We start from the raw sequence: 12,861 nt of genomic DNA, 5'->3' as shown, positions 1-12,861 counted from the left end.
TTCTGTGGGTTCTGTCTTACTGGCTTGCCCCTTTTCTGGGTCTGACTGGAGAGAGCAGGCTTTCATTGGGCTTTTTTGTGTTTTTGTCTGCACCCGTTGGTGTTTTCAGTTTGCTGGCTTCTTCAGTTTTCAGTCTGGGAAACATGAGGCAAAAAGAAAACCCAGACAGCCCACCACCATGTTGTTCCTTGGGTCCCAAAGTTCCTAGCCAGTCTGCCTTCTTCTCCTCACCTTTCAGATACTCATTATTATGTCTGTTTTATATATAACGTACAAAGTATTCAGGTGTACTTAGCAGGAGGAATAGGGAAAAGTACATCTACTTCATCTTCCCAGAAGCAGAAGTTTTCTGTTTATGCCTTTTAAAAAATAAACACTTTACATCATTTAGTAAGGCTTTTGAAGGAAGCAGAGATAAATGCATGTATTCAACTTACTTTTTAAAAACAATTTGCTACTATTTTTAATCAAAAGTCCCTGTGCAATGTTTTTAACCCGTGCTAGGCTCAGACTTCTGTCAAATAGAGGCCATAACCCCAGCTCTACCTCTCAGAGATTGTAAGAGTTATGTGTATATAATACATATTATTTGAATTTGCTTGAAAAAACATTGGCAGGATGAGAGAGAGAAAGAGGAAAGGCAGAAGGGAAGAAGGGGAAGAAAGAGGGAGGGTTCCCTATAGGGGATGAGGACTGGAGTTGAAAATACTTGTCTACTATGTTTTGCTTTTTGAATGTTAATATGTTACTTATTTTTTTAATTAAATTTTAAGCTGTTTTATAGTCACTTAGATGAGTGAGCAGGGATCCAAAGAGACTTCTGGTTGAGTAAGAACAAGCCATGTCCTATCAACATCATGTCCTCTCTTGGGCAGGTTTTTGGATAGGGAGCTCAGGGGAGTGCCATAGATCCAGTGACTGTGGACTGTAGATCCAGTGACTGTGGACTGTATGTATCATTTGGGTAAGGGCACTCACCAGAGATCTGTGAGCAAGATGGAGAGTCTAGGCTGGATGCTAGGTGTAATTGCTACTGTTTATAATGGTTTCTGATCAATGATTTGCTATTAGTTTGAAGGGAACTTTCTAAGAAAAAAGCACTGCAGCTTACTGTTAACTTTATGTTATTTTACATTTAATAAACAACTTGGTTAAAGAAATAGAAGACACATTTATCTCTTATGTGCCTAATATAAAGTTGGAAGATATAACAACTGCATTGGATGATAGAATCAGGATCCAAAATGATCCTTAAAATTAGAGCAATGGACTGATTCTAATGAGATGAAATAGCAAGGTAAGGTCATATGCTTGGATTTTTATTTTCTTCTAATCAAGTCTACAAGCACAGTTCTGGGAAGGTAGAGATTAAAAGCAGCACAAGTAGAAAAAGACTTAAGCATTTTAGTGGTCAGTTAACTTGATGTGAGTGTGTAGTATGATGTGGCTGCCAAAAGAAAAAAGAATGTAATTTTTAGCTGAATTAATAGAAGGTGATATTGCTGGTCTACTCTGCAGGAGTCAGACCAGGCCTGGAGTATTTCATTCATTTCCTGGGGCCATTCTTACAAAAAGGACATCGACAAAGCAAAGCGTTTAAACGTGGGAGCAGCCAAAATGGTGGTGTGACTAAAAACCATGTCAAAGAAAGTGGGTATGTTTAACCCAGAGAAGAAAAAACATAGAGTCTAAATAATAACATTTCAATTGTTTGGAAAGTGAAAAAATAGACTAGGCTTATTTTTTTCTGAAGAGGGCAGTCTAGAATCAGGAGGTGGAAGTTTTTAGCTGGATGTAAAGGAGATCAACAACGAGGGCTGTCTGCAGATGGGCTGAGGGCCCAAGGAAATGACGTTAATCTAAGCAAACTTCTTGTCAAAAGGCTATAGCAGGGACTCAGGCATGGGCTGCCTGGCTGCTCTAGATCAGTGCTACTCAAAGGATCTTGTTTTCTTTTTCTTTTTCCCTCTTGTGTGTTTGTTTATGTTATTTTCCCCCCAGCTGTCATACTACTTTTCTTCATAAATTGAGATAAGATTCATCCTTTTAAATATAAATATAATTTAAACATAATTCAGTGATTTTTTTATTCACAAGGTCATTCACCCATCATCGTTTATCAAATTCCAGAATATTTCTTTCATCACCCCAAAATGAAACCTCACACCCATTAGCAGTCGCTCCCCCTTCTCCCTTGCCCCAGTCCCTGGCAACCATTAATCTGCTTTCTGTTGCCTATTCTGGACATTTCTTATAAATGGGCTCATACAGTAAGCTCTTGTGTCTGACATCTTTCACTTAGCATAATATTTTCAAGGTTTATCCATGTTATAGCATGTATGAGTACTTATTCCTTTTCATGGCTGCATAATGTTCCATTGTCTGGATATACCGCATTTTGTTTATCCTGACAGACATTTGGGGTTTTTTTTTCACTCTTTGGCTATTATGAATAATGCTGTTATGGACATCTGTGTACAAGCTTTTGTGAACATAATGTTTCATTTCTCTTGGGTATATACTTAAGGGTGAAATTGCAAGGTAAGATGGTAACTCTACTTTTTGAGAAAATGCCAAACTATTTTCTATAGAAGCTGCACTATTTACATTCCTACCAGCAGTGTATGAAGGTTCCAATCTCTGTATACTTGCTGACGTTTTTTATTGTTTCTTTTTTTGATTATAGCCATTCCAGTGGTTATGAAGTGATAATCTCATTATGGTTTTGATTTGCATTTTCCTGGTGATTAATGGTGTTGAGCATCTTTCCACGTGCTTATCGTACGCTCTTTGGAAAAATGTCTATTCTGATCCTTTGCCAATTTTCACATTGGGTTGTCTTTTTGTTGTTGAGTTTTAAGAGTTCTTTATATAGACTGGACACTGGATTCTTTTTTTTTTTTTTTTTTTTTTTTGGGCCACGCCACGTGGCTTGTGGGATTTTGGTTCCCCGACCAGGGATCGAACCCGTGCCCCCTGCAGTGGAAGCACGGAATCCTAACCACTGGACCTCCAGGGAATTCCCATGGATACTGGATTCTTATCAGATGTATGATTTGCAGATCATTCTTTGCATTTTCTTTTCACTTTCTTGATAGTGTCCTTTGAAGCACAAAAGTTTTTAATTTTGATGAAGCGAAGTTTATCTATTTTTTCTTTGACTGCTTGTGCTTTAGGTGTCATATCTAAGAACCATTGCCTAATCCAACATCATGAAGATTTGCATATGTATTTTCTTTGAGGAGTTTTTAGTTTTGTGGTCCATTTTTGTTACTGAACTCAAGTTCAGCTGCTCACTGCTCAAAAGCCAATAATCAAGAGGCAAGTGTCAATAGAAAGGGAAGGTGCTTTAATCAGAAAAAGCCAGCAATCTGGGGAGAAGGTGGACTCATGTCCCGAGACCAACTCCGAAGATTCTTCTCAGCCATGACAGTTTTTTTTTTTTTTTGGCTGCGTTGGGTCTTCGTTGCTGAGCGCAGACTTTCTCTTGTTGCAGTGAGCAGAGGCTACTCTTCATTGCGGTGCGCGGGCTTCTCATTGTGGTGGCTTCTCTTGTTGCGGAGCATGGGCTCTAGGCACGTGGGCTTCAGTAGTTGCAGCACACAGGCTCAGTAGTTGTGGCTCGCGGGCTCTAGAGCACAGGCTCAGAAGTTGTGGCATGCGGGCTTAGTTGCTCCGCGGCATGTGGGATCTTCCCGGACCAGGGCTCGAACCCGTGTCCCCTGCATTGGCAGGCGGATTCTTAACCACTGCGCCGCCAGGGAAGTCCCCATGAGGGTTTTTAAAGAGAAAATGGTGAGGGGAAGAATCTCAGTGAATCATCAAGGCCGGAGGTTGGGTTCTGCATCATTCTCCATTGCATGCAGGCTGGCTGACTCTCTCTTCAGATGTTATCTTGCCCGTATGATCTGCTTACAGGATTGCTAAGGGGACTGTTGGGGGTAAAGAGCTGGTCATTCTTTACTTAATTCTTCATTCTTACTTCTTTTTATCTAGGAAAAGAATCAACAGGTTAATTAGGTTCTTTCAAGGTTGGAGGGAAACAGAAATGGGCAAACAGGAAAGGGGCAAAAGAGCTGCTTTCAAATCCCCACTGTCTAACATCATTCCATTTCTATGGGATTGGGGGTGAAGGTCTATCTTCTGTGACTTCTTCATGCTGACATAGGGTGCCGTATTCTCAGAGTGGAAGATGTCAACATGGGTCTGTAGCATCTCTTTGCTGACAATTTTAGTTGGCCGCTTACATATTACAGGCAGAACAAGCTACAGTTATTTTGATGCCCACAGAGATATAGATTATTATGAGCAGTAATGTTAATCCCATTCTCTTTGAGCCCAGTTCTCGGAGGTGTGCTAGCCACAGATTCGGTACTGCTCAAGATGGCACAGCTTATGTCATGGCTACAGTCTGGTTATCATGCAGTTAGCTTTGTTCCTCTGGTGGCAGTTGTAGTATCTGTAAACAACTCAGGAATGTGCATCAGACACTGACTCCGTGACTCTGTTGTCCTAATCATTAACTGCTCAGTTTTGTACTTGGTGGGCCCTACAGGGTTCTGCTCGGTTCCATTTTGAGTTAATTTCGGTATGTGTTGTGAGGTGGGAATCCAACTTCATTCTTTTGCATATAGATATCCAGTTGTCCCAGCACCATTTTTTGAAAAGACTCTTCTCTTCCTCATTGAATTGTCTTGGCACCCTTGTCAAAAATCAATTGGCTATAAATGTACAGGTGCTACACTAAAGATCTTGTGCCAGAACGTAAGTCAATGAACTACTTCCCTCATAGGTAAAGTCTCACTAGGAAAAGGAGAAAGTCATCTTAGTGAACTGATTGATTTATATCCTGGAGTAAGCTCCTTATCTCCTTGTGGACTGGCTTCTACCTAGAAAATGTTTGTGGAACACATTTTGAGTAGCACTCCTCTAGATCTTTGGTACTTTAAGTGCCACTGCCCAGGAGCACCCCAGGCTCTATCCCAGAGCTACTAGATTAGAATCTGTTTTTAAACAGAATCCCCAGGTGATTCAATGCTTATTAAAGTTTGAGCAACGTGCCTCTAGAATCAGACTCTAAATGAGTTTAAAGATCTATTCAGTAAGTAGAGGATTAATTAATGAGTAAGACTTGGAAAAGGGAGAATAAATGTGATTGTAGGCAGGATTATATCTGGGACTTATGTAACAGAAACCCATAAGGGCCCCAGATACGTTGCCTTCGGTAGAAATCCAGGGCCAGTCCAGATCTCAAAGCGTTTCTCTTCACTACTGCACTGGACTTGATATCGTTTTTGTTTGCTTGTGAATTATAAAGAGTTACAAAGGAAATGTAGACTTATAAAGCAGAGTTACAAAGGAAATTTAGAGTTACAAAGGAAATTTTCCTAAAATTTAGGAAATTTTAGAGAAGGCGGGTGGGGCATAGTAAGGCCGAAGACTTTTACAAAGCAACTTTGGGAGAGAGAAACTAATTCCAGGCCTTAGAACTGCATTCCTTCATCCTTAAGTTAATAAGAAGCTGAACTTGGGTTAAAAGTGTCTGTGGAATCATAGTGTGATTCTAGAAGTTGGCAGCAATAGTGCCGAGTCATAAACTCAGAAACCATCGACTATTCGGAGGGTCAAAACAGGTAAATATACCTCTTTGGAAGCTTACTGTATGCAAATGCAGGCACTGTCGGCATCAGGAATTTGCAGGGATTTGTCACGTGGACGTTCCAAGGAAGGGTGACCTGAGCAAAAGATACATAAGGAAATCAGTTACATACTATACTCATTTTACTATTTTAAGGTGAGTGACATTACTGATGTGCTACTTAGAACGCTATCTTCTTTGTTTTCTTGAACATAAATATAAAGGCTTTTATAGATGTACTTAGGAATTGAGTCCTCTGCTTTCTTAAAAGGCTTTAAGATTCTTAGGTAGGAATTTCCTGCTGCAGGAATTTTGAAGCTCGGGGTAGAATACTGTTCTGCGCTACACGCACCATTAATTAGGACCACAGATAAACTTGAAATGTGTGGTCATCTATAGGATCTGGGTAGAAGGCCTCATTTTCAAATGGTACTTTTTGTATGTGTTTGTGAAAAAAGTTTTTCATCACTTCAAGCATTTAACTCTGAAAGTTAATAAGCTAACTACAAACACTTTAAATATCTCTTCAGTAAAGCAGGTCTTCTAATAACATGTTTATCCGTATGGTTTAATGTTAATTTTAAAATAAAGTTTAAAATGACAATACAAGTCTTTAGACTTATCACTGCTTCCATGATTTAATGTAATATAAACTGATCTAATCCATAGTTTAACTGAATATTCCCCACTCCCCTGAAAATCAGAGTTTGACTTATACTCATCATGTAGACTTTTATCTCAGTTCTCCAAATAATACTTGTAGCCGAGGGCATCAGAGCATCTTCCTTATATCCTGCCTTTTCCTGAGTAAACCAGTAGTAACTGAGTTGCCTCCATGCGGGTTCCATCCCAGACCTCTAGTTCATGCTGTCGCTCTCCTGTTAGCCCCTCTGCAGTGTTTCCGGAGATGGGAGTCTTTGCTTCTGGTTTATATGGAGCGTCCATTCATTCTGTTCTGTAAGCCTGGGGCTGGTCTTTTAACTAAAGCCAGGGAAAGCTTGGACATCCTTTGGCATGTTGCTGCTGAGAAGTGCTGTCACACTGCCCATGAATGTGAGTCTATCTCAGCTTGTAGTAAGATTTTCTCTTGACCTTTTCTACATTTCACAGCCATTCAAACAGATCTTCTCTATCAGTTCTAAACCAGTGACATCCTAAAATCAGAGACGTCGCTGTGTCATCAAGTTGTTAAAAGTAAAATGCCATCATCTCCCTCCAAAGAGGTGGTCTTTTCTGCTTGGACATATCTCAGGATCTCTGCAGAAGACACAATGAACAGGAATTTGGGCGTGGACTGATCAGCCAGCATCTTGGCAGAGTGTTCTAGGATGCCATCTGCAGATGTTAATTATCCAGTTTGGGTCCTCTAATAGCTCTTGACCTCCTCTTGGCTCTATCAGTTGCTTCTTATTTTTCTTCCAGATTCTTATTATTCCTCTTGGGATGAGACAAACTCAGAGGCAACATTGCTGATTTCTTTTTCAAACAGCTAAATGTAGAAACATTAGTCTTTCATTCCTTCTTGTGGACATTTGGAGGACATGATCTGCTGCTGCATTTTGGTTTCAGAGAAATTCTCTCCACTTCTTCCTACTTCTAGGACTGTGTAAATGGAAACAAATTCTAGAAGAGCTGATAAGACTGAAAAGCAGAAGGATAGTCCTCTAAAACATGAGCCCTGAAATCACTTTCTGTTTAGAGAAACTTGAATTCTAGAGGCTGCTTTTCTGCCTCATCATCTCCCTTGTCTATTATCCAAAACAGTTGCTCTAAGCCTTTTATTTCTCTCATCAAGCTTCTTTCTCATTCCCTAACAGTTTGAAGATGATCTTGTACTCTACCAAAAACAGAACAGTAGATCTGAACTTCCTCAAATTGCCTTTTTTTTCCCCCAGCCTTAAACCAATATGCATGTCCATCCTTATTTCCTTCCTGCTTGCCAGGAAAGAAATGTCTTTGAAAGATCAGTCCCTTTAACAGTGCTCCTAATCCCTTCCCTTTTCTACCTGCAGGACTTTGTTCGCTCAGTTATCCTCATCCTCTCCTGTATCTTAAAGCACCTTTTTGTCCTGGCTCCTTTCACTCTTCAGTGCTCAATCCTCTCCCATCCTAAAAATTCTTTCCCTCAGTGCTGCTCCTCTTTTTAAGCTCAAAATGTCCTGAAAGAATCACCTGTAGCCACTGACTCTACGTATTCTACTCCCATTCTTCGCAAGTCCAGCTCCATTCTTACTTCACTTTATTCCTTTTACAAAACTGTTCTTGCCTAGATCTCCAGCGACTTCCCAGTCGCCAGTAGAAGCAATCACGTCTTTACCTTTGGTCTACCTTTCTGAGGCAATAGTCATTCTTAATCCTTCACTCAGAGGAAAGTTCTAAGGAATTTTAACTTGGATGCTCAGAGTTCAGGTGTGTCGGTTTGATACTGTGAGGCTTCCTCTTGTTTGGGTATGTACTTTCAGATTAAAAGAGACCGTATCACTTTGAACAGCTGAAGCTCCAGTTATTGTGGCGGTGGTTCAAGTTGCCACATTTGTATGCTGACTCTTACAGAACCAGGTTTCCCACCTCCTTCCTCCCATTTCTTTTATTAAACAAAGTAAAACAATTTATTAAAACTAGTTAAAAAATAAAACCTTGGGACTTCCCTGGTGACACAGTGGTTGAGAATCCACCTGACAATGCAGGGGACACGGGTTCAAGCCCTGGTCCGGGAAGATCCCACATGCCGCAGAGCAACTAAGCCCGCAAGCCACAACTACTGAGCCTGTGTGCCACAACTCCTGAGCCCGCGTGCCACAGCTACTGAGCCTGTGCTCTAGAGCCCGTGAGCCAAAACAACTGAGCCCGCGTGCCACAACTACTGAGCCCATGCGCTCTAGGGCCCATGTGCTGCAACTACTGAGCCCGCGTGCTACAACTACCGAAGCCCGCGCGCCTAGAGCCCGTGCTCCGCAACAAGAGAAGCCACCGCAATGAGAAGCCTGTGCACCGCAGCAAAGAGTTGCCCCTGCTCGCTGCAACTAGAGAAAGCCCGCGCGCAGCAACAAAGCCAAACGCAGCCAAAAATAAATAAATTTATTTAAAAAATAAAATAAAACCTTACTTTGTGCATAAATCCCGTTACCCAACTTGCTCAGTTTTTGCTCACTAATGACCTTAGATTTTGAACATCATCATTACAAAGATTTGCCTCTATGGATGTTGAAATAACCAGACCGAGGGATGAGGCAACTTCCAGTGTTTAAATGGGTCCTGACACGTGGGAGGTGCTCAATATGTATTTGTTGAAATATTAATTCCACAAGCAGCTCTGAGAGATGCAGTTCCAACCGGAGAGCTGGAAACATAACCCATCTTATATCCCGGTTGGTTGGCTTGAGAGGCTTAATTGTGAGCAAAATGCTTAGGTCTGGATGCCATTGTAGTCCCTTCAAAACTTTAAAAAGTGGTTATTCTTTTCATATATTTCCTAGAGGGAGAAAAACAGTATGAATAGTTTAAAAGTCAAGTTGAGTTCACTTGTGTTCCTACAACGAGGAAAAAAATCAGTTTCATTTTTCTGAATTAAAAATTCACATATTTAAATAGTTCATGCTGTCGCTCTCCTGTTAGCCCCTCTGCAGTGTTTCCGGAGATGGGAGTCTTTGCTTCTGGTTTATATGGAGCGTTGATGCCGTGAGCAAGTAGGCACCATGTGTGCATTTGGTTCTAGAATTTAGTTCAGGAGAGCGTTATGGTTTAGAAAGGTTGTAGAATTGCTACTGAAGAGCTGACCGTGAATCTCAGAGACCCGTGGAAACCTGCTCTTGACCCTGCTCCTTAGGCTTGTCTCTTATCACTGTTAGTGTTGTCTCTGTGTATTTAAGTTATCTGGGCTAATGGAAAAGCCTGGCTCATCCTATCTCTACTGGTGTCTGTAACTGATAATTTACTTCTCAACTCTTCTTTACAGAGGGACCTGTCAGGGCACAAGAACATCGTGGGTTACATTGACTCCAGTATCAACAATGTGAGTAGCGGTGACGTGTGGGAAGTGCTCATTCTGATGGACTTCTGCAGGGGTAAGTATGTGCGCCATACCTGAAGCTCTCATTTCTCTAACACTTTGATTGTCAAGGGTGTGGGGTCATTTCAGTTAAGGTGCACTGTACCCTAACGTATGTTGTTCCGGTTTTAAAGATTGGAAAACAAAGAGGCTAAAAGATACAGAGCCTTCTGTCACTTCTTGGTTATTCTTACAATGGCGAGTATCAGTGGCACAAATAATTCAGAGAGGTAGATAATACAAAACTCTACTTTTGTTAGGTTTGGGAAGGTTTGGTGCTTATATATGAATGCGAATGTATGAGAATGAGAATGAATGTGTTCTTTGTGATGCTTTAAAACAAATGATGAAGGCACATGATAAAGACCCAACTCCAGATAGACTAAGGGAACAATTCAGCTTCCCTCACTCATGTGTTCTTTTCTCCACCCATACCACCATCCTTGCATTAGGGGGTAAAAGAATCCTTTTCGTCTAATGGAAATGACCCTGCTCTTCTTGCTGGAGATCTGTGATTGCCAGGAAGGCTACATTCAAATGATGCTGCCATTAACAGTAGAGTCAAGTAGTTGAAAGCTCAGAGTTTCAAGCAGTATTTATCTTGGGAAACCCAGGCTGTAGCATGAATTTATTCCAAGTTGACTGCATTTCATACAGCTATTGTTTGGAGGTTTGGCTTTTTTGGTCTAAGCAGCTGTCACTTACATTCTTGGGTCATTGTCTCACTGTTTGGTGCCCAGTTTTGTAATCACCCTTAGTTCCACTAACACGTTCCTTGCCTTTACAGATACTGTCCATAAATTAAATATGTTAGTAATGCTTAAAATGTGATGTTAACCAATAATTTCAGCCTTAGCTGTAACAGCTGTTAACCTGATTTTGTAAAATACTACCACATTGGAACTTGACAGTTTGTCTCCTCCTGCTCCTTCCTTTTTGGACAGTAAAATGTTTAGAGACGAGGCAGTAGGAGAGTCCATGGAGCTGGATAATTTTCTAAGCGAGGTCGTCAGTCTTTCGGTCCTGGAGATTAAATGTTGGTGTAGCATTTCTGCAGACCAGGCAGCAAGCAGTAAAGCCAGAGAGACCAAGCTGTTTCTAAAATACAGACTATCAAACTGCCTTTTTCCTCCTCCTGGGGTCTATTGTGCAATCTGATTCCTACTAAAAGATACAGCAGATTGAACCTGTGGCCTCATCCAGTGCACAACAGGGACAGTATAACCAGGCAACTAGAGCCAGGACCATATTGTCAGTTCTGCTACTAATCTTGAAGACAGAATGAGGGCAGCTCACATCTGGGCTGCTTTTTATAATGAAGAAACTGTTTTGACGCCGTAGAAAACAAGTCCCAGCCTGGGAATCAAGATACCGGGGTTTAGTCCTGGCTCAGCCAGTGATGGGCCGAGTCCAGGTTGCTCCTCTGTGGACAGCCTTTCAGTCTCGTGGATAAGTGATGGGTCTGAATGTTTATAACCTTTCCTCTGCTCTGCACCCCTCTCAGGAGGCCAGGTGGTCAACCTGATGAACCAGCGCCTGCAAACAGGTTTTACAGAGAATGAAGTACTCCAGATATTTTGTGACACCTGTGAAGCTGTTGCCCGCCTGCATCAGTGCAAAACTCCTATTATCCACCGTGACCTGAAGGTAACAGATCACCATTAAGTGCATTCTTATGGAGTATTTTCTGTCTGCCCCAGGAATGAGGTAGATGTTATGGGGATGTGAGAAAAGCGTAAGGCATGGTACCAGATTCTAAGCTTACATTCTGCTTGGGGAGAGAAAGTACGAAGAAAAAAATAAATAGCAGAACAGTACAGTACAATACAGCTATCAATTTTATTAAGTAGCTTTCAGAAATTCTTTATAGGCTTCCCTGGTGGCACAGTGGTTAAGAATCCACCTGCCAATGAAGGGGACACGGGTTCGAGCTCTGGTCTGGGAAGATCCCACATGCCACGGAGCAACTAAGCCCGTGCGCCACAACTACTGAGCCTGCGTGCTGCAACTAATGAAGCCCACGCATCTAGAGCCTGTGCTCCGCAACAAGAGAAGCCACCACAATGAGAAGCCTGCGCACCGCAACAAAGAGTAGCCCCTGCTTGCTGCAACTAGAGAAAGCCCGCGCGCAGCAACGAAGACCCAACGGCAGCCAAATAAATAAATAAATAAATAAATAAAACAAATTAAAAAAAAAAAAGAAAGAAATTCTTTATAATCATCAAATGCCTGAACACATCTTTTTTGTTTTTCCTGCTAAACTCCCGAATTCACTTTTCCAGGGTCAGAAAAAGTAGTATGCTAATTTGAAATTTATAAAACAGTGGTGCTTGATCTTTAAAGGTCTATTTCATACTTTGTAAAATCCATTAATTGGTGATTTAAAAAATTTGTCCTACTAATTACCATCCCCTTGCAGCGGGCCTTTCGTACTGTAGTCACTTGACAATGTTGGTTGAATGGAATTGGCACCCAGTTAGGATTCACTAACATCTCTGGAGCACTGACAGTGTGCCAGGTATTCTATTAGACACTTTATGTGCACTGTCTCTTGGGAGGGAGACATTCTTCTTTGCATTTTACGGTTGGGGAAACTCAGGAGCTGAGAGACTATGTGATTTGACTAAGGTCATATAACTAGGAAGGAGCAGTACCGGAATTTGAATCCAGCTCTTCTGATCCTAAGTTACAATTCCTTTTCATTATACTTACGTTTCGAGAAGCATGCTTCGTGGCTAATATTTGCATCACTGTCCCCTAGTGTGCTTGTTAAATGCAGGCTACTGGGTTCCCCGCTGAATCTTTTGGGCTATAATTTTTGTAATGCTGCCAGGGAAGCCCAGGAGTTTTTATCTTAGGCACCCCAGGTGGTTTTTGTATATTCTAAAGTTTGAGGATCATAGCCACATACTAGCGTTTCTGTTCTGAGGGTGTTTTTTAGTTTATTTGTTTGTTTCTTTAATTAAGATACCATAAAATTCACTCTTTTAAAATGTACAATTTGGTGGATTTTAGTATATTTACAAGGCTGTGCAACCATAACCACTGTCTAATTCCAGAAAATTTCATCATCCGCCCAAAAAACCCTGTATTCATTAGGAGTCACTCCTCATTCTCCCCTTGTCCCAGCCCCTGGCAACCACTAATCTACTTTCTGTTGCTTATTCTGGACATT

At 41.3% G+C, this 12,861-nt stretch overlaps 1 protein-coding gene across 5 annotated transcripts in view; it reads left to right on the top strand.

Annotated features, from left to right (window-relative positions):
• The window catches only part of AAK1 (AP2 associated kinase 1), a 164,613-nt gene that overhangs the window by 75,217 nt on the left and 76,535 nt on the right, over positions 1-12,861 (top strand). For all 5 annotated transcript variants that reach the window (XM_061168606.1, XM_061168605.1, XM_061168603.1 and 2 more), the window contains exons 4-5: positions 9,594-9,702; positions 11,191-11,333. In XM_061168606.1, the coding sequence (XP_061024589.1) occupies positions 9,594-9,702; positions 11,191-11,333 (252 nt within the window). The remainder of the gene's footprint in view (positions 1-9,593; positions 9,703-11,190; positions 11,334-12,861) is intronic.

The sequence above is a fragment of the Eubalaena glacialis genome, chromosome 14 (genome assembly GCF_028564815.1).
Source record: "Eubalaena glacialis isolate mEubGla1 chromosome 14, mEubGla1.1.hap2.+ XY, whole genome shotgun sequence".
Classification (NCBI taxonomy): domain Eukaryota; kingdom Metazoa; phylum Chordata; class Mammalia; order Artiodactyla; family Balaenidae; genus Eubalaena; species Eubalaena glacialis.
This window is presented reverse-complemented; position numbering and strand designations above follow the sequence as displayed.